Below are 25204 nucleotides of genomic sequence, written 5' to 3'. Positions count from 1 at the left end.
TCACTGTTAAAAACTCAAAAGCGAGCTGAACAAAAATCATTCATCAAGATCATCATCTTGGAGGTTGGGGAGGGTAGAGCTCAAGCTTAGCATGTATGAGGTCCTGGGTTCAATCCCCAGTACTTCCTCTAAACATTAATAAATAAACCTAATTACCTCCCTCCCCCCACCCCCCAAAAAAGAAAATTATTATTATTTTTTAAAATCATTTTTGAAGTCAAAAAGAAGGATCCTGGATCTTTGACTATTAAATACGACTCTTTTGAAGTTTTGATTACACCACCCTTCTTCAATCAAGAGGGTGAATGAAGCCTTACTGCTTCCAAGGGAAGAATGCAGTCTGAGGAATTCTTGTTCGAAGTCTCCCAAAAACAATTTTACGTGACTCTACACCAACCAAAGCAAGTCAACTACACAAAGTCTCCGAGTCCTCTCACCTCTGTGCTTCTCGGCACAGCTTTCCCTGGACTGTGGTTAATCAACGGACACTTGAGGCGACCCTGCTAAATAACCGCCTCTTGTCTCCCCTGCCCCTTGTTTTCTGGAACTTGTCAGGGTGTGGAAACCTAACCACCCTTTTAAAAGAGCTGGGCTGTGGTGTTCACATTTGGCCTTTGGGCAGACTTCCTTACTGATTCCAGTAGGAGCTCTTCCATGGGTGTGCTGGGAGAATCTGGGGCCAAAGAGCCGTCAGCACATCTCAGCTGCCTTTCTGTAAGACCGTGTACCCAACAGAAGTAGACTGTTTTCTAGCATCAGCAAGACCACTGTAGAGGCCTATTTAATTTTGCAGGCAGGATTTAGCTTGCAGTCCATGTAGTCATCTTAGAAGAAGCACATGATGATGTGAAGTCATTCAAGGCTGCTGCCTGACCCCTCCCCTAACACTGGCGTTCGCAGTTCTTCTGGTACATCCACGGCTCTGCGGAAGGGAAGCGCGGCTCCAAGCACGGGCGCTCAGGGTCCTCGAGGTGACCTACCTTGGCTTCAGAATCCAGGTTTGCAGGATCAGCTGGGATACTTAGTTCCACTGTTCGGGTTTCAACAGCAACTACTCCCACGGGAATTCCTCCCAGCCTGATAAAAAATGAGCCGCATAAGAACCCAATGTATGTCAGCATTACAGCTAGTCATTCATTCTCCAATCCCACATCAACATGAAGGGTGGCAGGGAGGAGTGGGAACAAATACAAAGAGCAGGGGGAAATCTGACTCTTCTAAGGGTAAAGTGTTTCTGTACAGATTTGGTAAGTGTGGTCAGTTTGGTAAATCTGCAGGGAAACTGCCCTGAGAACCATTCCTATTCCCCAGCACAGGATAAATTCAAACCAAGCGTTGTACTAGGGGAGCCCCTGCATTTAGACTCAACAGCCTAGCATGTGTGTGATGTTTTGCCTGCACACACCCATCATTGTTGTTGCCAAGCGAAGTTTCTCAGTTCATCCTACAGCAGGCCTTTGGTGAAGCTGGAGGGGAACTGTCTGAAAGGCAGTCGGAACCTGCAACTCCCTTACTGGCATAGAGCTGCAGTTTTCTATGGAGGACTTAATAACGTGGTTCCAGATAAGGTCTGAGGGTACACCAGGCCTTACCATTGGGCGTGTGGATGGGGAGTGTGCAGCTGTGTTATGTGGATGATGAAAAACATGTGCCAAGTGTAACGGAGGAGGTTAACCTAACCAAGCCCTTAACCTTCTCTTCCTCTGGAGAAGAGCAATGGGACAGGGATAACCTTCAGAAGTTATCTTGGTGGAACAGGTGATCTGTACTGGAAGTAAACATTTAAACTCCAAGCTCTGTTAATTTAAAAAACGATTCAGGAGCTCCAAGGCTCTGCGTCTATACTCCACGATACCCTCCCAACTTGGTCCTCATAAAGATTTCCTAGTTAAAATCTGGAAGAGAGAGGGAAAGTGAATGCGATCGAGCCTGCAAGGTATAGGATGAGTCCTCATTCTGGAAAATGTGATTCAATCTTCAGCTTCTCAGCCGCACTCCTGGGGGTTGGGGCTGGAATGGGTTATGGTCTCTCATTCCCCACAGCATCTCCATAACAAACTTCTCCATGAAGGATGGTCTTTGGTTGTTACACTGGCTACTGGAAATGGATTCTTGTCATCACAGGAGGCCTGACAGGGGCCTGAGTGGGGACCACCCACCCCCTTGTCACTTGCCTGCACTGAATCAGAATCAAAAGCCCTCTAGACAACCAGACAACGAGCAGGAGGTACACAGGAGGGTTTAGAAATATTTCTGTTCACAATGATTAACAATCCAACTGGAAACTTGTAATTGCAAAAGCCACCCTAAATCGGTAACTTATAACTTATATATTAGGGCCCATGTGACCTAATAAAGAACATCTTTATCCGAGTATTACAGTTATTTATTGAACTTGAAAACAGCTCAGAACAACTTCTGTTTTCTATTATACTTCATATAAATTTTATCAGGCTAGCACATGAAGATGCTACATCTTGTTTTATAGTGTGTCCCTGGACAAGGTGCCATGGAATAATAAAAGACAATTTACAGCCAATAGCACACATATTCCAAACATACATACCAAAGATGAGTTTTGGCAGCACTTACAGTAACAATCCCAGAAGAATACATTTATATTTATTTCTCGAAATGCCGTTGCTTTTGAAAGAAGCTAGCTCCATTTGTGTTTTATATACTTGTGAGCATGTGTATATGTTTGGAGGAAGAAACCCAGGACTCATCAGATGGAAAGAAAGAAGTCCGAGGGAGTGTCGCAATAAACAATGGCAGAGCTAACCAAAGCCAAGCTTGACTGAGCTTGCTCGCAGAACAGTCCCTACTCTCCCAGTCATAAGCGTAAAGCATTATTCTCTTATTTCCCATGGGAGGATCTTAAAGACCTGAACAAAGGTTTGGCTTTCTGAGACTTGAAATCCATCATGTTTTTTACAGAGAGAAAATTGAAGCAGAAGAGATGAGACACGTTCTCAGAAAAGTTGGTCCTGGTGTCCTGTGAAGACTCTCCAACAAACTGATAGGTCCTGAATACGAGGGCTCTCCCCAGTACACCACCCCCTCGCCTCCCCAGGAGGAACCCTGCCGGGTGCAAAGACGACTCCTCACTGGGACTCAGAAGCCTGTGGTGGGGCAGAAGCCCTGGGATGCAAGAGGACGCGGGAACTAGTCCCTGGGAGTCTCGCTCTGGGCTGACTCCAGGCTGACCCCTATTCAGAGTCACCGTGAAAGATCCTGTCTGTGGAATCTGCCATTGGATGGTTCCTTGTCACTGGCAGCATGAGGCGTGCTGACCTGCTGGACCAAGAGAACCACAGAGCCTGGAATTATTTCTAAGGCTGGAATCTAAATCTCAACCCAATGTGGCATGCTTGAGAATCTTGAGCAGGTGCCACTTTTCACCAAGATAAGGAAAACTGATTGCCCCCGAGAGGAAGGTGAGCTCCAGATGTGGGTCCCCAGGGTGGCCGTCTCCCGGCGCAGAGCCAGATTAAGATCAGCCCCGGCAGGTGCTTGTTCCGGCGAGCACGGCAGATTATTTCGTGCAGAGCTCGCTGTTGAGTGAAGCACTTCTTAGAGTGGGTATTAAAATTTAATAGAAACTTCAATTTCCCACTTGAAAAAGAGAGGGATCCCTGCCACCTATTCTGGCTGACTTTCCTCACTCATCCTGTTTCAGGTAAACTTTTTTTTTTTTTTTGGCAATTCAAATCTGATGATAAGCCGGTAGAGTGCGTTTGTTACTTTAAAAATCTCCATGCCGTGAAGGAATTTCTCGGTTACGCAGATCGTTCGGGTGTGTTACACGAAGAAGTAGATGGGAACGATTCAACTGGCACCTACTCCTGAAAGAAAATGGCCTTTGGGGGAGCAGAGGAGGGTCACTGGGGGGCTATGGCTTTGTAGTTGGGCTCTACAGCCCCCAAAGAGCTTTTTTTTTCATCATCATAAAAAGGAAATGTTGTCAAAACAAGACTTCAGATGAAACGCATCACTGGAGTGACACGCTAAGTGACCACTGGGAGCCTGTGCTCCAGCTGTGCTGCCCTGCGCACGGCTATCAACCAGTGTTCTTCGAAAGTTTAGACAAAGAGCGCTTTATTGGTAAAAATCTATATAGCCGTGGCCCTTTCCTTTCCTGTTTTCAGTTGGGAGGAAAAAGAGCTTCCAAAACAAAAGAGCTCTTACCTGGCTCTGCCAACCACCACGGTCTGTGCCCAGGGTTGCATGATCTCTGAGAAGGAGCCATAGTCAAAAAATCCACTCAACCATTGACCTTTCTGGGCTACAGAAGGGAAAGAAAGAAAACACAAAATAGAGACAGTCAATTCACTGAAAAGGCACTGGAACCGGCAAGCTGACGGTTGGATTTGGGGGATAATTTGGGGGAGTGCGTTGCTGTTTTTAACCATATCATAATAGATGGAAACATTAGGCAGCTGAATGTTCATCTGCTTTCAGACTTCAGCCCCTGTTTCATTTGCTAGTCTGAATAAAAAGAATCATTTATCTGCAAAAGCATCATTTATTGTTAAACGATGGGGTTCAGCTAGCAGAGAAAGTCTGCATGCTTCTAAATAAATAACCTGACTTTTTTCAAAACACTACAAACATTTGTAAAAAGGTTGCCAAGTCATTAAAGATGTTTTCAAAATGTCTATTTCTATTTTAAAGCTTAGCTTACAGTTTTGTTTGATTTCACTGATTTTCTTTGAACGGAAAGCTGAAGACAGTCAAATGAGAAGTATGAATGACCAAATGAGGACCCAAATTTGGGGACAAGGAAAGAGACTCAGCTTCTCTGCTAGAAAAGCAACAAGATACATCCCCTTTACTTACCGCTAACGAAGTATCATTTTACTACAAAAAAAGAGCCACGCTCATACACGTGATAAGTATCGAAAATACAATGGTTCAGATGCACACACTTGGTGTCATTCACCGCCCTTACACACAGAATTTCCATCACTGGCGAGAGGCATAACTTTCAACATCTTAGTTTAAGAGAAAAAACTTTTGTTCCACAGGTATGCGTGCTTGACCACGGCTTCTTTGACCAAAATCTTCTGCAAATACCCGAGCTCGCCCTCTCAGTTTATGGCTTCTCAGTGAGTCTTCTAATTTGAACATGGCCCTCCGCCCCCTAAAAACCCAAGCCCAAAACCAATTAAAAGTGGAGATCCGAGCAAGCTAACCTCTGCTGACTTAAACAGGATGGAGAGTGTTTTATCAAGACTAAACTTGTAATTACTGTGTTCTACATTCCTTGCCTCTATGGCCCCAGTGTAAAATGTGATCATCCATTTCAAAATTATCTCTCTATCGTGAGCCCAAAGCCGATCGTTTAGATTCTGGTCTCGTGTTGGGCGTCAGTTTGAAGAATATCATGGCACTATCTCCTCTAATAAATGACTTTAACTTTTCACCTAGAAGATATCTGCTTTAACTTATCGCAGGGAATCATCTGCTTTCTTTAACGCTTCCACTAAATTAAAATCTGAAGTCACTCGATTTGGGAGCCAGTGTTAGCTGTGCAGAGACAGCAGGATGAATTACTAGGGAGTCGATGAAAAAATATTATCCAAAAAACAGAAAACTTAGTTTATCACAAATTTATTTTATTCTGGGGACCTCATTAATAATAGCCAGGATAATGCCCGCCCACACACAAACACACACATCTGCTTACCCCATGAAAGAAGGCTCAAATTTTGATGAAGGCTCTAAACCAAACTTCTGAGTGTGTCAGGATGTTGAAATTTTAACTTTATATGCTTGCATCATTTTATGGTTCTTACTTTAATAACAATCATTTGGAACTATAGAATTCATTCCAAAATGGAAATATTTTTTTCTTTAAAAAACCCTCCTGTCTTATATGTTGATTGAGGGAGGGGAGTCATTGGTGGGCTGTGGCTATTGCAGTGGGCTTTATTAGCCCCCTCAAAGAGCAGGTCATGTTCAGTTTAGAGGCAGAACTTAGAAGCCAGCTAACATGGCTCCTGATAATTCCCAGGAGAACACTCACTAAATCTTGTTCTGAATTCTCCCAGAAAAGCCCTAGATTTTAAGGCTGATGCTACCTTGGGTCCACAGTTATTATCGTAAATCTTGGTATAAAAATGAGAGGTACGGAGAAGATTATTATGCTGATTTTTCTGGCTATGTAAGAAAAACTATTTAGTTTTATTAACAAGAAAAGGTAGTGAAGACAACAGGTAACATTTTAAATTAAAATCAACCTTCCTCTGGTGATTTTTCTACACTATCTATAGTTAGGCTTCAGATTAAGCCCAACTCCTAAGTATTAGCTGTGTGACCTTGCACAAATCACTTAACTTCTCTGAGCTTGTAAGATGGTGATCTCGTTTTATCTCTGAGAAGTAGTAAGTCCAAATAAGATAGTGAGTATATATGGAAGTACTTTACAGTCCCACCTGGCTTAGTGGGTGCCCACAAGGTTTATTAAGTCTTCCTTATGAAGACCTCTTCTCTCTCAATCAAATCATAAGAACTCTTAAATTTAAGGAATTATCTTCCATATTCCATTCTCCCTTTAGATATAGCCTTTTTTTTGAGGGGAACCAGTTGCAACAAACAGGCAAAAAAGAACAAGCACTTTCTCAAACAGCCTGAAAAAATGTAGCAGGGGGATTTGGGGCTTCACGAGAGAACCTCCTGGTAAGCAGTTTGGTAAAATTGCAAATGGACTGACGAACAAGAAGGTACATTTGCCTTACATGGAGTTACCTTTTTTTTTTCCTCCTGTTTTTGTTTTTTAGTTTTGTTTTAAAGTTTGGCTAAATCAGCCCCAAGACAGAGAGATGTATTAGATAAACATGGAGGGAGGGCTTGTTCTAATTCAGTTTAGTTATAAAATTAAAGGCTCAGGACAATCTCTGCATGAAGAAACAATCTTATAAAGTAACCTTGTATTAATAACTAAAGCACACAACAATACAATTTCCAAAATCATAAGAGAAGAAGAGCGTATGTGGGTGCATGCCCAGCAACAGCCTGTGGGGAAAAGTGTCGTCACGCTCTACAGCGAAGGGTCTCAAGACCTGTTCTAGACGTGATCTCGTTAATCGCTGCTTGTAGAGACTAGATGGCCGAAGATTCTGGCCCTGTAATTCTATGACTTCATGGCTTACATTTCACTGTTTGAAAGTCTTTGAGCCCATTAAGTAATAAGTGCTATTCTAAGAACAGAATAAACAGAAGAAATGTATTGGGGACTGCAGTGCTTATGACTCAATGGCTGATTGTAAACCTCATTTCATTCATTTTTCATTTGCGCTGGAAGAATTTTCTACCTTTTCTGCAGAGAGCTGTTCTGCAGCTGTCCCTCATTTCCAGGTACTTCAGTGGCTCTGTTTTCTTTGGTATCCATTATTGTGGAGGAATTGGGTAGTGACTGAAAGGAAGACCGAAAGCTTGAGGGTGGAAGGGCCACTGACCCTCCAACATATACGTACTTGGGTGAGGCCGGCCAGCCAGCATCCACCGAGGGTCATAGGGAGCCTTTGTGGGAATAAACTCGATGACTCTATCTATAGGATCCTTGGAGTTCAGCAGAGGAACTGAGCTGTGCACACTCTAAAAGGAGATTGAGATGGAAAGAGCACCGTGGTCAGAGAACAGTCCTCCACTCCAATCCGCAACAGTCGTTCTGACAAAGGCAGCAAGGCCCCCGTAAGGAATGACACCCGTTAGTCCCAATCCTCAGCTGGAAGCACCCTGATCGTGTGCCAACCCTGGGGGAACGTGTACAGCTCTCAAGTCTCACGTGGGAGCCTGGCACAACGGGGTGCGTTCTGACTCGTGATTTTCAGTGTGCCCAGGCTTTCTGGGGAGCTCTGCAGAGGGAAGGATGCCTCCTACAAAGGAGAAAGGCTTCTTCCACGATGAGGAAGAAGCTTTAATATGGTGGGATCTGAGCCCAGATAGACACAAAGGCTTCTGTGGCTGGAAATCATCAGAAAGGGGCCTAACCAAAGAAATCCAAAGGCATTTTAAATGTAGAAGGCCAAAGATGTCTCTAAGGAAAAAAAGAAATCAACTGTTTTCAGAGGAACATTTTGTAACAACTTCCTCTATCATAAAGGAGTCTGCAACGCAGAGGCAGTGAGCTGCGGCAGGAAGGCCGGGCTCCGTGGGCAGTCAGTGCCGGGCGGAAGGGCTCACCTCAGGCATGTACGACAGCCAGTGCAGGACGGTGAACACGCCTTCAAAGTCATCGCAGACGGTGCTGTGGGTCACCCCGTTGTTGTGCATGATCTGGATGCCCCCGAGCTGGTTGTTGGAGGTATACACCTCCCTCCCGAGGACCTGCAGAAACAAGCGAGAGGAAAGACAGAGAGAAAAGGCGAAGTCTGTTTTGCAATTCTCACTCATTCTTTTCTCCACAAGACAGGGACTCCAGCCTCCGTGCGTTGTGCTAAGGGACTATCTGGACCTTTGTCCTAAAAAGAAAACTTAGAAGACAAAAAAGAGTTTTAAACAACCACACAGTCTGTTGCAATTTTAACTACCAGCAAGCCTCTCTCTCTGCTAGCTGCCACAGGTACAGGCAGCATCTTGACTCTGAGCTGAAGCCCCAGTGGTGGGTAAAGCTGGACCCTGAGACACAGGCCACGTCCTCTCCCGCAGGCTTGGCGGGGCTGCTGCACGTTCGCACAAAGAGGTAACCTGCCTGTCTCCTGACAATCTCGAGGGACACCCAGTTAAAGAAACACTGTGAGGTTTGGGTTCTTCATTTTTTGTTTTTGTTTTTGTTTTTTTTAAGGGTTACTTTTCCCCTTGACATTTGTTTTCTAAAGCTGGTCCCCTCACAAGCTCTGCGCATGGCAGAATCCTGCAGCAACTCATGACACGCACAGGAACCCCTGAGTCTAAAGTCCTCTTTGTGTGCTGGGTGCAGGGCAGTGATTTACACCCAAACCCATTTCTCTTACATGCTTCCCTGTGCTTCCCTCCTGTGCTTCGGGGGGAATTCAGGGCCTCAGAGCCCTGGTGTGTCCCTAGAGGAGTTTAACCCTTGTGAGGCTGAAAGGCACCTGCAATTGGAAACCATAAAGTTTCTTTTAAAAAGAAAAAAAAAAAAAGACAAAATATTCTTCAACTTGGAAATTGAAGGGTTTCTTTTTCCCTTGAAGACTGGTTAATGATTTCTTTCAGGGAGGGAGGTTTTCTGACCCAGCAGACGGAAGCTGGGCGGCCTGATCGCTGACTACCGCAAACTGCTGAGTGTGTGGTAATTGCCAGTCATCTCTGGTAGCCCTGGAGAGCTCTCAACAGTTGTAAAGCGCTTACTGTGTGCTACCTTTTCTTTTCCCCTTCCCCTCCTCCTTCAGAAAATCACCACAACACGGAACTTCTTCCTTACTTTTATTCATTTCCAGTCTCCAGGGAGAACCTAATAAATGAACATTCAACCTGTATATTCCCATCTCGCCCCTTCTTGTCAGGAGCTGAGAGAGGCTCCCCTGCATGCTGGGTGAGCCCGACTTGAGACCCTCCCAAGGCTGAGGGGGGAGGTGACCAGAGTAGTCACCTCAGTGTGACCTGGTGGCCCTCGGTCCCTTTAACTTCAGCCAGGAGGGGTGGAGGAGACTCTTACGAAAGGAATATAGGAAGCAAGGAATATGCTCTCAGGTTACTGCTTTCCTTGCTGAAGACACGCAGAGAACAAGCCCTTGCAGGCAGCCCTGAGCGGAGCGACATGCCAGCAGCTCCCATGAAGGGGCCTCCGGGACAGGAGAGCCCGGGCCTGACCACTGGGCTCCCCTCCTCCTCTCGGTCTGTCTTTAATCTCAGCCTGGGACCGCGGCTCTTTTCTCATTCTCCTGCTGTCTCTTTCCATTTGCCCTCTCTCTGACTGATACACTGATCTCTCGGTCACTCGGCTTTCTGCTCCACTGAGTCCATATTACTAATAACACCTCCGCCACGGCCAGTTTACCTCATGAAGGCAGGAGCACATCATTACAAAATAAACTCATAACTTTGACATTCTAGCAAATACACGCCGTTTGTTATTTTTATGGCTTTAGTCTTTCTAACAGGCAGAGGGCATTACATACCTGTTTCATTTATATCTTTAAATGTGTGCACACATGCACACTCGCACATGCATCAGGAAACAAAAGGATGGAAAACCAACCCCAGACAAACATCCAAAGCAGTCAGCTGATGGGGGATCCTGGCGGAGGCAGAAACCCTGTCACTCAGGGAGGCCACGCTCTGATCGGGCTCCGGTTTTATGGGCGCCATAAACCCGATGGCCCACAACTGGTCCTTCTGGGACAGACTGCCTCTCTGCCAGAAGTCATTCAGTGTGATCAGCAGTATTTTTAATTATTAAAATAAAATCGGAAAGGGGGGAAAGAAATAAAAAGGAGACACTGCGCTGACCCTGAATACCCAATACTCACAATCTGGGTCGGGAGCCGAGGATGCCTCGCCGCCCAGGAGAGGGAGCTGGGGCTGTTTTCTACCCAGAAACACTGTTTTCTTTCCTGGGAAACACTGTTGCTAGTGCCTGATAACGTCTGGACACTTAGAACCTCACACCTCTCCAAAATCAGTAACAGACGTAGGAAGGACCAATCTCAGAAAAAGGGACGGAAGCCAACTGAGAGAGGCTTAGCTGTTCAAATACACCTCCTGCGACGTCTCTGCCCCTGAGACAGGAAAAGCACCTTCAAGCACCGGGCTCCTCCTGGAGGCTCGCACCTGCCCAGCCCACACCCAGCTTCTTCAAACTAACCAGGGACAGGCTCGGAGGGAGCAGGAGTTTAATAACTTAGCGTGTCTTCCCTTCAAAAGTGGGAACACAGGTTCTGACGCACTGGCATTGTTCTGAAAAGGCAGCAGTATTTCTACATGTCTTCTCCCCTGGGTTCAGAAAGAAAACCCGGGCTTACCACAACCAAGAACGTTACTCTGGGCTAAAGAAATGTCTGTCATGTGAGAGGGTTCATTGAATTTGGGAATTAAAGAGAAAAATTTTAGGACAGCCTAACAGAGCATCCAAAGAGCTTTCCCTCATCAGCCTTATCATAGGATTGGGGGCGGGTGGAGAGGGGGAAGGACACATGAAAATGAAACCTGCTCCACTAACCACAAACACATGCTAACAATCACAGCCACTTAACAACCGGTGAAGGGAAAGCAGGAGCCTCCAGTTCATCTTGAGCGACCATGTGTTTGGAGCACGCACCAGCAGAATGAGGGCGCACACAATAGCTCCTGATTTATAGGGGTCGTTGCTGACTCAAGTGGTTTTAATGATTTTAGAATACTTCACAGCAAAAGCTCCCACCGCAGAAGCAGAATCTGGGCGAGGACAAAAATCCCTTCTGCCTAACCCCGAGATGATCAGTGCTGGAACCGTTACGCAAACCCCGCCGAGCATCTAGGAAGGCAAAAAAAAAAAAAAAAAAAAGAACCCACGTGGATGGAACCACTGTTTTACTCTTCAATCTGTTGTTCTACCAACCTTCTACAGAAAAAACGTGGGGTAAACCACCCTCACCAACATAATACTTTCGTCAAGAAGGTGAGCTTCATTTCATCATTTTTTTTTTTTCCAACTTGGGCATATGCATTCTTGTGGAAGTCAAGTTGCTTGCTGTCTTCCATTTCTGAAATTATTCTTCTCACGTTTTAGACTGCATGGATACAAACCTTTACTTTATCTGCCCAACAAGCATCAATAACCATTTAAACGCAGGAGCCATTCAAACACAGGTGACCCTCCTGAGGCCCCACTTTGCTGCCCCTCCAGGTCTAAGTGGGGAGGCAGTGCCGTGAAATATTAGGAACAGGCACCACCTCGGAGTCCCTTTCTGAAGAGGGCCTATGCTGCCGACAGAGCTGAATAAGGGCTGAGCCTGAAAGAGGGTCTTCACCCACTCTCAGTATAAACTTAAGCCTCATCCAGCACTCATTCATTGCCTCTGGCAGACCTGGGAATTAGGAACACTGCATTAAGCCCGTGATGAGCAGCAGAACTCAATTGTTACAGGCTCCATGCAAGATGCTACACGGCCTTTAGAAATTTTGAGCTACACAGGAAGTGCAAATGAATGCAGTCCCACATACATGCTAAGGCCTCTGCTGCTGTTCCTGCTTATCTGGAGACACTGCCGACAGCTCGTGGTTTACCGTAGCTGACAGGCAATGAAAACAGTCTAATATACCGCCTGCTCTCGCCTTTAAATCCCTTTTTGGAGATCAAGATAAACACGTTCCTTCCTTCCCCAGTGCTCCAGACGTTTGACTGAAGTGGCAGGGCATTGTGAGGTTTTGTGCAAATGAAATCACTATGTAATGCTGAATGAGTGTAGTATTTACTTGTCAGGATATTTGTCAGCACACAGGCATTGAGATTTCCAAGTTTCATAGATGCAACCTAGCGCAATTTTTTAAAAAATTGCTTTTGTCCTAATACACCCATTATGCTGGGGACCCTCAGACTTATAATAAGCAAGTATTTGTAATCATGTGCTTAAGATATGAAAAATAATGATGCATAGAATAATGATGGAATAAAAAGAAAAAAAGGAAATCTGCTGTTTTTCCTCCTTTATCAACCTTTCCCCCTTTAAACAATCTTTGGTGGGTCAGGGCAATCTTCTAGCTGAAGAAGAAGGGAGTACAAAAGTCTTCTTGCAACGAAGAACGAAGCTGCACGAGCTGAGTCCTTGCTGCCATCCTCCCTCCTTCTCATTAGGGTATTTCCATTCTCAAGAGGATCTGAGGAGGGGTTTGTAAATTTCCTCCGAGCAATTGTCATCTCTGGACTTCATTCCATGACTCTAGATATTAAAGTCACTCTGGGATCTGTCAGGTTATTGATAAAGGTTTGGCTAAGGCAGAAAGGGAGAAAGAGATGAGAAAGAATAAGTCGGAACAGGGGGGAAAATGATAAAATAGGGACAAAAGAAAGGAGGAAGGATGAGACAGAGGAAAAGGGAGGGGGAGAGAAGAGGAAGGGGAAGAAAAAAATGCAATAGCTCATCCACTCATGCTGCTAACACCCTCCTCCCTGACCTGAGAGGACTACATTTTTAAAAGCTGACAAGTAATTCAATCTCCAATTAACAATTTTAAGTGGTGCAGCACATATTACCATGTAACTGTTTCTCCAGGAATATATCCAAGGGTGAATGGAATTAAATCTCTAGGGAGACAGGACCAGTGCCTTAAGCCTCATCCAGCACTCATGAGACCAAGAATATTTGGGGATTCCAAAACAGAGCCTCTTAATACACAGACTCAGGGTTACAAGTGCCTCTGCCCCCTTGGTCACCACTATTGTTACAGGCTCACTGCAGAGCTGGCTGGCAGCTGGCAGGCTAGGGCTGGGGGTAGAGAAGGGCAGCAACACACCGCTGGCACAGGATGGGGAAGCCTGTGACTTGAGCCACAGCTGGATTCAACACTGTCCGCTGCAAGACCAAAATCCTCTCCATAAGCAGCCAAATTAGGAAGTGATCAGGTTTGCTGCTGGATAAATTGGAGTAAAGAGACGGTGCTACCAGTGGTAGGAAAAGATGTTTGGTCAAAAAGAATCTGAGATACAGGCCAGAAACAACACTGAGAGATCTCTGTTTACTGAGATGTTGGGAGAACAGAGGAGTCAGTTGGACGGCAGATGACAAGGGTTTGAAGATGGACTGGGTGAGGAACAGACACTCATTTTTAATGGAACTGGGGTAGAGAAGAGCCACATGACAGTTTCCTTGTCAAACATATGAGAAAAGGCACAGGCTTCCGGAGTGAAAACTGACGCCAAATGAAATCACTCATCTCAGGGATCCATCAACTGCTCATTTCATTGCAGACCTGAGCATACTGAAATAGATTACTTCCAAGTATGGAAATTTTTTAAGTGTCTGGTCTATTGAGGCATAATTCACATCTACTAAAATTATCCATTTTTAGGTGTACAATTCTATGGCATTTGACATCACATATAACCACCACCACAATCACCCCAAAAGCTGTCATCAGCCCCCGAAGTATTCCCACATATAATCAATTTTTCTCTCACCCCTGACAACCACTGATCTTTTTTGTGTCTCAACAATTTTGCCTTTTCTAGAATGTTAGATAAATGGAAGCCAAAAGTATGTAGCCTTCTGAGTCTACCTTCTTTCAGTCAGCATAATGCACCTGAGATTCATTCATGCTGATGCAGGTGACAGTAGTTCCTTTTCACTACAGAGTAGTATTCCATTTTATGGACAAACCACAACTTGTCTGTCTGTCTGCCTCTTAGTGGACAATTGGGTGGTTTCCGGTTTTTGGCAATTAAAAGCTGCTATACACATTTATGTACAGGTTTTTGTATGGATACATATTTTCATTTCTGTTGAGTAAACATCTAGGAGTAGGCTGCAAGATTGTATGGGAAGTGTATGACTAACTTTTTTTTAAAAAGCTAAACTTTTTCAAAGTGGCTGCACCATTTTGCATTCCTACCAACTGCATGTGAGAGTTCTGGTTATTTTGTGTCCTCACCAGTACTTAGTATTGTCAGCTTAAATATTTTTTGGTTTTGGTTTTTTTTTTTTCCCCTTTTAATGAAGGTACTGGGAATTGAACCCATGACATCATGCATGCTAAGCAAGCATTCCATCATGGAGTTATACACACCCTTCTTAAAATTTTATTTTAGAGGTGTCTAATTGTGGTTTTAATTGGTATTTCCCTAATGACTAATGATAAACATCTTTTCATGTGCTTATTTACCATCCTTATACCTTTGTTTAAATTTCTTACCCATTTTAAAAATGACTGGGTTGTTTTCTTATTATTGAGTTGTGAGAACTCTTTATATATACATATATTTATATATATATTTTTTATATATTTAAATATATTATATATATATATTTAAATAAATAATATATTTTTATATATTTAAATAAATATATATATTTAAATCCCTGTTTTTCAGTCACCTCCTAGTGTTTTTTCTGAATAGGATACAGGACATGAGGTCCTATGGAAAGGCACATGGCTGTGTGGCTGACTGCCTGTGCCCACCAGGCACAGAGTTTGGTGCCTGCTGGGACCTGGCTTCTTGGGGAGTAGCACTGACTGTTCATCTCTGCAACCTTTTTGTTTGTGTTTTCTCATTTACATCTGGTGGGCAACAATTTAATTTTCCCCCTTGGAACATACAAAAATCCGGTTACTGTCTTTTAGCCTAAATTTTAAGCTTCATGAAAGCAGGAATCATCTTTATACCTAGAGCATAAGAACAGAAATTTACACCTAAGAGGAATGCAGTAAGTGCAAGTAAACTGCCGTCATTCTTAGTGCTCTGCAAAACTCAGCTCTGATTTGTATTTTCAGCGAGCTGAACTACTATAAGCCAAAGGAATCTCTCCTATTATTGTTATAATGTCGTAGTGGCTTCCTTAAGCAAAATGAGTGATTCAATTTTCCTCCCCTTTTAGTTTTCCCCAGTGGACACACTGAGTTTTGACTTCAAAAATCCTTTACCTGGGCTAGAATTAAGCTAGTAACTCGATATACTGTAAAGTCATATTATATTAGGGTTGCTCTACTGAGCTGCATAAACCTGCTTTATCTGTTGAGAAAAGACATATTTTATCAATGGGTTAGATAGAAAATGAAGACACCCAAAACCTGATTATATGTTCCAGTAGTCTTGACTTCTCATAATTGCATCTTATGCTGTTGGTTACATTTGGGTAGGTTCCATTCCCTAATAAATACTGATTTCTTGATTTTTCTTATGTGCATATTATTTTAAAGGGTTTAAATTCCAGACGCTGAAACATTTAAAAAATTAGGAATCAGTCAAGAATCAACCAGAAAAACTTGAAGCCTGGGCATGATAATCTATAGTTCCATCTAAACAGCTCTTCAAGCCTCTCCTTTCATAATTCAACACTCCCAACTGTGTACATTAGCTGATTAGGCTGTGCGAGGACGGCCACTCTGAATGAGAGGGGACACAGCCAGATTTGGATCCGTGCACGGGGGACATTCCCCAGAATGATGAACAGCCCGGAGACAGATTTCTAAACAGTCTCATTTCCCGTGTCTTTATCATATTCACACAGCAGTCTATGCACAGCCAGGGACCAGGTCTGTCTTCCCCCTAGAAGACTGAAGTCCTTGCACTTCTAATCTACCAACGTGTGCAGTTCTTGCACTTTTAATTTATGAGTGTTTAGGGGGGGACCTCTCTGACTTGGGAACATATTGGCTCGGTCTAATGCTTGGAGATTATTAAACTCGGAGCTATGCTCCACTATCAAGTCTACAGATCTTTTATTTAGAAGATATGGTGCTCTAAATGCACAAAGAGCTCCCTGTCACCTTCACATTAAAGCCCCTAGTGCCTGGTAAATGGAATTATATAGCTGTCATCTCCTTTCCCCAAAGTTTTAAGAGTACAATGGGCTCATTTTTTCACACTCCATCCCGGCTTCAGAACTAAGAGACCTACTTTGTATTGATTTAAGGTCTCAGAAATAAATAAACCTGCTTCACCGCTGTGATTCACAACAAATTCATGATACACTATTGCATGATATATTTCAAGCCCTTGCTCTGGCTCTCTTTTTCCTCTGGTGAGTGATGGGGGAGGTGGGAGGTAGTGGGGAGCTGTGAAGCTGACAGCCAGATGGTTATTGGAGATGGCTGCTGACTGCAAATCCAAGAACAGACACTGCTGGAGGAGTATGGGATTTTTTTTTTCAACCGGGGGCAGGGGTGAGAAGCTAATTTACTTGGGTTTCAGGCTGGGGTTGGGGGAGAAGAAAGGTTCGGGGGAAGAAGGGGAAGGACAGATGGAACAGAAAAGCATCAAGTGAACACTAATTTGCAAAGACAGAGCTATGAACGTGTGTAGAAAGAAAGGTGAAGGAAATCCAGCGCAAGAAGGTGTAACATATGACTGAGTGGAAAATGAAGACACTGAATTGCTCTGCCTACAGGACCGTGCTCACCGTCCTAAGAGGGCACTCAGCTTGAGTCTGGGGAGGATGTTTTATTAGAAGGAGAATGTGCGAGACCCCACCTGCCACGGAACCCGTGAAGGACAGGCCTCTCTTGATTCCAGTACTCGGGAAGCTGAAATGGGCACCCTGGAGAGAGGGTAGAGATATAACGGAGGTCCACACATACGGAGTGAGCTGCGAGGGTGATAAATTCTAGCATTTTACACTTGCTTTGTGTGCCCTTAGAGCTTTAGAGTCACCTTTATGGGATCCAGAAATAAGGACCGCCAAACAAGAGTTTTAACTAGTACCTAAAGACACAGCACTCAAAAAGACCTATCTCCCAGCCACGCATCAGATGCTGACTTTCAGCAAGGTGGGTGATGGGAAGGTCTCAAAGCCTTGAATGACACCGTGCAGCAGACCCCTGAGGTTCCACAGGGTACCACTCCAAAGTGGTGAGCTCTGGCTGTGTCTCTAGTAATTACTGTTATTTCTTATTTTAGCTGGCAAGATTGTTATTTATGAATCCAATTTCTTTTCTATCTTTGAAGAGCATTTTCATCTTCACTACATTTGTTCCTGAGGCAAGACCAGACTCTGAAAGCAAAAGTACATGGGAACAACAAAGGGTCCTACTGTGCAGCACAGGGAACTATATCCAGTAACTTGTAATAACCTATAATGAAAAAGCATATATATGTATAACTGAATCGCTATCTGTACACCAGAAACTAACACAACTTGTAGATCGACTGTACTTCAATTAAAAAAAAAAAAGGAATTAAACTTAAAAAAAAAAAGTACATGGGAAAGATTTTAGTTCCATTCAGTTCTACACAGGCTAAACTATCAAACTGGGAATCGCTCTGTTAAGTTTGAACACTACTTTTTAAGAGGAATTAGTCTGTCTGTACAGAGAAACAAATATCAGCCAAATACAAGGAAGAACTTTACATCGATGAAAGGGATTGGCTTAAAAAATACTGAGCTTCCCTTCAGGTGAGGTTTCCAAGCATAACTGAATGACTGTTTGGCAGCAGAGTCACAGAGGAAATTCAAACAACGGTTCGGTGGTTGGACTTTGAGGATCCCCCCACTGCCAACAATTGTAATTCTACAGCTACTTGCTGTCATCAGGAACACCACCACCACAACCACCCTTGGCATGTACTTTTCTGTAATACGGATAAGAAACAAGATAAAAACATTTTAAATCGTTCTGCTTTACAACTCCCACTCCTAATCTCGGTAATATGCAGTAATCTTGCACGTCACTAGGACGTAATCTCACTGACATAGAATTCTCTCACGTGTCGTCACTGTTTAAGATTTCCTCCCACCCCCAATCTACCTTCTTCCTGCCCCAGCCGAACATGGTTCCCTAGCTGCAAACCAAGAGACATCTTCATAGCATAACAGAATACTAGAAATTAAAGAGAATTTAAAGATGGAAAAACATATATACTGTGTAAACACTAGCCGTGAGAATACTGCAGGAGCTCTATCAATGTCACAGAAAGTAGACTTAAAGGCAAGATACGCTAATTGAGTTAAAAGAGGGAATTTTCATAATCATAATGGGATCAGCCCTTAACAAAGATATAATATATATTAAAAAATAAAGAGAACTTAAGATTAAGGGACCCTCTGGTCTTCACCTTAAGGTGGGAAATGTATTTTATGAAGAGGAAACAGAGCCCCAGGGAGATTAGAGCCCAAAGTTGCTTTACCTAGTAAATGGGAAGGAGAGGAATAATCAAAAGTTTTTTTATTTGCTTTTTTTTTTAATCTAAAGGTTTTGTTAACTTCAAAAAGTTTGAGCACATTTATAATAGGCTGTCAAACGTGATGATTCCCAAGTCTATATACAATGACCAGGCAGAACCTCAGAGCTCCGACTTCATCTGGAAGCTCCAGACTGATGTCTGCAGTGGGTTCTCCTGTACTGGGTCGCTAAGCCGCCACCCACCACGGGCTCTCTTAGTCAGAGGTGATGGAGTTCTGAATGCCAGTCCAGCCAGAGAGCTGGGGGTCGGACAGCTGACAGATTACCACGACCCACTAATGGAGTCAAATATACCCGGGACAGCTTCCTACCAAATCCTGAGGAACCTCAAATGAAAATCAAACCAAACAACCTCCCAAAAGGGGCCAGGGATTTGCCCATATTTTGTATGTGTGCAGGGGGGAAGGGCTTGAAAACTAAGGAGATGCGCTGGCTGGAATCCTTTCTGAGAACTCATTCATGGAGCTGCAGCCAGGCTTACTCAGAAAGGAAGCTCAAATGCCCTCCTTAGAAAGGAGAGCGATCCCATCTGGAGCTTCAGGAGTACAGGGACTGTCTATTGTGAAAATAGGTAGTTAGGGACTTTTAAAAATGCAAATTGCTGGACAGACCCTTAGAGTAATTATGGGCTATTGTATCAACAAGTCCCGGGGGATTCTCACAGACAGATGACTGACACATATACTACCCTATCAGGACCAAACATGGTGCCTCTAACGTTAATGGCTTTCTGGAATGTGTGACTGTTTTTAGATAGCATCAGTTGGGAAGGTCAATACCTGAATGCACTGCCACAGTGAGGACTGACACCTAACGCTTTCTTAAAGAAATTTTTGCCTTCAAAGGGTCAGAAAGTATAGAGAATGTTGCATTTGTATTTTCCTTCCAGGGCCTGGATAATGAGTTGCAATGAGAAAGGACCACTAAATGCATCTTGGGGAAGACCACGAGTGCCAGTGATTTATCTGTAGTAACTCATTTAATCCTCACAAGAGCCTAGGAGGTAGGTACTATTATGATTCCTGCTTTACAGTTAGTACCACTGTAACCTGGAAGGGTTAAGTACATTGCCCAAGGTCGCACAGCTAACAGGTGGTAGAGCCTGGAGTCAAGCCTGGGCAGTCTTTTTTTTTTTTTTTAACATTTTTTATTGATTTATAATCATTTTACAATGTTGTGTCGAATTCCAGTGTTCAGCACAATTTTTCAGTTATTCATGGACATATACACACTCATTGTCACATTTTTTTCTCTGTGAGTTATCATAACATTTTGTGTATATTTCCCTGTGCTATACAGTGTAGTCTATTCTACAATTTTGAAATCCCAGTCTATCCCTTCCCACCCTCCACCCCCCTGGTAACCACAAGTCTGTATTCTCTGTCTGTGAGTCTATTTCTGTCCTTTATTTACGCTTTGTTTTTGTTTGTTTGTTTTTGTTTTTGTTTTTTAGATTCCACATATGAGCGATCTCATATAGTATTTTTCTTTCTCTTTCTGGCTTACTTCACTTAGAATGACATTCTCCAGGAGCATCCATGTTGCTGCAAATGGCATTATGTTGTCGGTTTTTATGGCTGAGTAGTATTCAAGCCTGGGCAGTCTTAACCATTCTGCCTCTTCACGTTCTGGGTAAGTGACGGTACTGCCTCACAGCCAGAGCTAAATTACCTCGCCTTCCTTTCTCCAGCCTCCGTGTTGTGTGTCACGGAGTCAGGGGTGAGGATGAAGAATGTGCAGTGCAGACCCCTGGTGCTACAGGCTCTTGGGGGGAATCCCCGATACTGTACCAAACAGTCAGCAACGACGTCACATTTCACATTGTGCAGATACATAAAGATACGTATTTGGAAACTGAGATCCTGAGAGGGACTGATACCGAGTCTCAAAATCAAGATTAGCAGAATTAGCCCCCTACAGGCCTAACATACAGCCCTAGCCACACTCACCATATAATTTATTTTTTCCTGGCAGAGTCAGTGGAAATAGGGGCCTGGTCTCACTAAAAGGAATGAGATTATTGGATTTTTTTTTCCCCTAAAGCCAGAAGCTTTAAAATGCTTATCACAAGAAAATCATATATCACCTCTTGAATAAATCTATAATCCATCTATCATAGCCATTGGCACATGCCATAGACAGTTACTGTCCAGAGGACTAGTCATAAACTGCAATTCCAATTTCTTGGTATACAGAGAGAGCTTCCACGAGTCTGGGGCAGTGGGCTGAGAATTAGCAGGCTCTAGTCTCTGTCTGCGTTCCCTTACAACACTAGGTGCTCCCAGCTGCTCTACCACTTGACATATGTTAAACATATTACACAGAAACGGAGTGGGAAGTCGGGGGGGGGGGGAAGGACATGAATTCAAAAGTCACTGCAAATGTCCAGGGGCACCTTGACTTAGGAGCTTATGACTCCACAAATTGCCTCAGACCCTTAAAGGTCTATCTTCCCACTTCCCCAAGCACACAGGCTACTGGCTGTTACCGGGCCTGCGTGACTACCTTCAAGCAGGGTAGTCTGCCATCCATCAAGTTCGCCCTTACCACTCAGTGACGCGTTCTGAGGGATCTGCCCACCCAGAGCCAACAGTCTGTAGAGCTAAGAACCTATGCTCCGCTACCTTGAGTGGCATGGAATAGCAGGCCTGTAGAAGCTTCTTTTATTCGTGTCACCACTCTCATGACGTTTGGACAAGAAGTAAAACAACCAGACTTGCTTTCTCTTCTCAGGCCTTGTGGGCACTAAGCACAGGGGACTGAGCACATCTTAAATGAAACCTGGGGACGTGGAAGTTCATGTTCTGCTGCTGGTTCTAGTCTCTGTCTATGGAACTAAGTTCCTTTAGCTCTTACTGTTTTCGTCTTCCCATCTGTAAAATGGCCCTGACACCATCAGCCCACCCAGAAGGTAGCAATGAGCCAGATGGATGTTTTTGATTTTAAGTGTCAAGTAAAGTCATCCAGGCTGCCTGTAGTCATCGGCCCATTGCCTTTAGTTCAAATGTCAAATCTGCTTCTGCAACACTTAAGAAATCCCACATCCTGTATCTCTGAATATTTTACAAAGAACTGCAGACAACAAAGAGCAAGACAGACAAGGAAAGAGAATACACAGATACTGAGATCACAAGGGAAAGGGGTACATATAGAAATGTGAGAAGCACTTTCTGGTTATGGAACAAAAGACAGAATAGCAAAGGATGAAGCCCATGAATAAGATGTGTAAGTGAACAGTAAAATCACTGAAAGTAAGAAAAAAAACAAATCCAGGAAACTGCTGGAAGGTTTGTATTTTACATGCAGGTTACTACTGTTGGCTACAAAAAGAAATCCTTTAAAAAGTAAGAGTCTTTGGAAGCAAGAGGTAGGAAGGTCTAAACTAATTAAAAGCAGGTTGGCTAACGACGGCAACATCACGTGTGCCCTGAGATAGAGTGTAGCCATAAAAGCTTGACGCGGGCATGCAATGTATTAAGTTGGGAATGTGTGTCTCTCCAGCTTCCTACTATTAAAGGAACAAACAATTTACATGTTGCTGCATTATCGGAGCATGATATGTGGAGTGTCAACCCTTTCTCTTCACGTCGAACTATGTTCAGTCACAGCAGAGATGGGGCTGAGGGGGGTGGGTTGGGGAGGGGAGGAGAAAAGCAGGGAGAAAGAAAGTTTTGAAAAAAATCTCTGCCTCAGCAAAAGTTTTCATTAAAATTTTAGACAAATGATCCCTGTGTCCTTCTCCCTTGCTGCCTGGGGCTCCATGCTATTTCTATGCAAATAACAACCTCGTGGTTTATATCTTATTATTTCCACCGGAGCTGAAGCGACATGACCTGAGACGTGTAAGAGGTGGGTAGGGGCTGGGGAGGGGGGTGGAGTTAAAGAGAGAGAGAGAGAGAGAGAGGGAAAAGGGAGAGAGAGAGAGAGATGGAGTGGGTGTTCACTCAAGTGTGAAAAAATATTGTCAGGAGTGAGCGTCAAGAACAAAAAAAAAATTGCTGGGATAACGTGTTTATTTCAGTCCCCCCACCCCACCCCCCATCCCCCCTTGCAAACCGGCACCTTTTAAAATTCATTGGGCATCAGGCGATCATGCACAATCCATCTGCTTTCACTTTATCATTTGCATTTCATGCCTCCTGGCTTTTGATGTGCTGATACTTTGATGCAGTCAGGAGACACGCATTATCATTATTTCAATTTTCAAAGGGGTCAACGGGATCGGCACTTGCACACACAGATTTTTTTTTTCCCTACAACCTCTGCACACCCCCTCCCCTCTGATTCTTCACCCCAATGTTTAACATAAAGGATGAAGACTCAAAAAGGCAGGGGTCAAATGTTCACAGTCTGAAAGCTCGCATACACCGCCCAAGTCCCCACTTTACACAGGGACATGCGGACGACAGGCTGGATGGTCGAGGCTTGAGGAGGCTCCACAGGGCTCCAGACACACACAAAGACTTTCTCACACGTGGAGACTCAGTGAGGCACAGAGAGAGAGAGAGAGAGAGAGAGAGAGAGAGAGAGAGAGCTAGACACAAAGAGACAGGGACCAGCACACACACAGGAAGAGACATGCACTCACTGTGACCTGCACACACGCCCAGAGGATGCGAGGCAGAGAGAGTCCTAAAGGAAAAAAGGCAGACACGCAGAGAGACACTGGTGCACACAAAGACAGGACGTGCACAGGGAGTGAGCTGGAGGAGGCAGTCTGAGTGTGTGGCTCCCGTCTAGTGTCCTTTCTCCTACGTGAGAGGCAAAGGGGCAGAGGGGACATTCTTAATGAATTTGCATGAAATCAGGGTCTTCCAGCTCCAGCTCCAGAGTCCCTGGCTCTATACAGAAGAGCCAGGGACATGGAGATAGCGGGGCAGGCAGAGCACGATTAGGTAACCTCTTTAACTGATCACTCCCTTCAGCTACAAATGATCATGTCCTTCCGGAAATGAGCATTGTGGGGTAAGTTACAGCTGCGGCTGTACTGTCTTTTCCTTGCAACTAGACTTGTCCTTTAACAAGCAACCCTACAGGCTAGGAGGAAAGTGACTATAATGAATTTGATCAGAACAGTTCAACCAGGTATTAAGAAAAAACATCCCTAATGCCTTCCTTGTGGCACGAATGAAATTCAACTAGCAAGTTTTTAGGGACAAACAAAGAAAAACCCCAGCAGCAGCAACGTCATCACCTTTGCTTTTTGTAATGTTCTTTGGGTGCAACACAGCATCAGGGAAAAAATAAGAAACTCAATGTAACAAGATACTTTTCAGAAATTAGGCTCTTTGTTCAGGTCTGGGAACATTACGGAAATACAGACGACTTTAAATTCTACCCACCACAGGTAATGGTACCCACCATTCTCTCCAACGTTCATCAATATCTCATCCTAAGAATGTATCCGAAAGAGCAACTTAAAAAAAAAAAAAAGGTAGACAGTTTCTCCCGCTGCAATAATTTCCCTCGGTAGTGGCAGTTCACAGTCTCTACTCCCAGACTACCCTCCAAAAAGGGAGCAGAACATCCAAGCTTGTCATTTGCTAGCACTTTTTTGCCTGTCCTTGGAGAGAAAGGTCAGCCCAGAGAAGGGCAGGGAGTTCATATGGATGCAGAGAGCAAGCTCACCGCGCCACACGCCTGTCACTTCAGGCGACCCCAAAAGCTAACTGGACTGATGGGGGTGTCAAATTTTTCCAAATGGGAATGATAGGATAGGACACTTAATTCCTAAACTTCCACTTGAAGTCAAGGCTTGATAAAAAGTTTGTCCAAGTCTAGTGAACAATTTAGCGTGCGTGTAACTCCACAAGTGCAAGCGCCAAACCACGTGTGAGAGAGGAGAGGAGAAGGGAACTGAAGCTGTAATGAGGGCCAGTGCTTTGGAGCCGGGTACCAGGCACTCCTACCTATGTTTTCTCATTTGATCTCCACAGCATCGTTTAAAGGTAGAAATTATTATCCCCCTTTGATAGATAAAGAAAGCCAAGGACCTGAGAGGCTGTATGAGTTGCACACAGTCAGTCGGCCAGTCTCAGAGGATTACATACTCCTGGCTCTGGACAGAAAATAATGTTCCTGTGTCTGCAGAGAAGTCAGAACTACACTGTCCTTTGTATGTTCAGGTATTCTTAGACAGGTTTCACTCTCAGAAGCAGTGAACTCACCATCCATTTCCCCACTCTTAGGAAAAGCCAGTATGAGCTTGTATTGAAAAGGCACAATTTCTTTTGAAGGGAAGATAAATCTCTATGTCATATTCTTTCTCATCAGTCCATCCATGCCTCCATCCACCCACCTTCCCATTCAATATTTGCCAAGTACTTCCTTATGTACAGGGGACCAACATAAGTGCCTTTTTTTAGAGGTGCTTTTGCAAATTTCCCAGAATATTAGAACTTGATATCCTTGATGCATTCAGGGG

General features: G+C 44.1%; 1 protein-coding gene across 10 annotated transcripts in view; it reads right to left on the bottom strand.

Annotated features, from left to right (window-relative positions):
• The window catches only part of ACACA (acetyl-CoA carboxylase alpha), a 256134-nt gene that overhangs the window by 33662 nt on the left and 197268 nt on the right, over positions 1-25204 (bottom strand). For all 10 annotated transcript variants that reach the window (XM_014559143.2, XM_032498300.1, XM_014559162.2 and 7 more), the window contains 4 exons: positions 8188-8331; positions 7479-7599; positions 4189-4285; positions 981-1077 (listed from right to left, as the gene is read on the bottom strand). In XM_014559143.2, coding sequence (XP_014414629.1) covers positions 981-1077; positions 4189-4285; positions 7479-7599; positions 8188-8331 — 459 coding nt within the window. The remainder of the gene's footprint in view (positions 1-980; positions 1078-4188; positions 4286-7478; positions 7600-8187; positions 8332-25204) is intronic.

The sequence above is a fragment of the Camelus ferus genome, chromosome 16, assembly GCF_009834535.1.
Source record: "Camelus ferus isolate YT-003-E chromosome 16, BCGSAC_Cfer_1.0, whole genome shotgun sequence".
NCBI classification, from domain to species: Eukaryota; Metazoa; Chordata; class Mammalia; order Artiodactyla; family Camelidae; genus Camelus; species Camelus ferus.
This window is presented reverse-complemented; position numbering and strand designations above follow the sequence as displayed.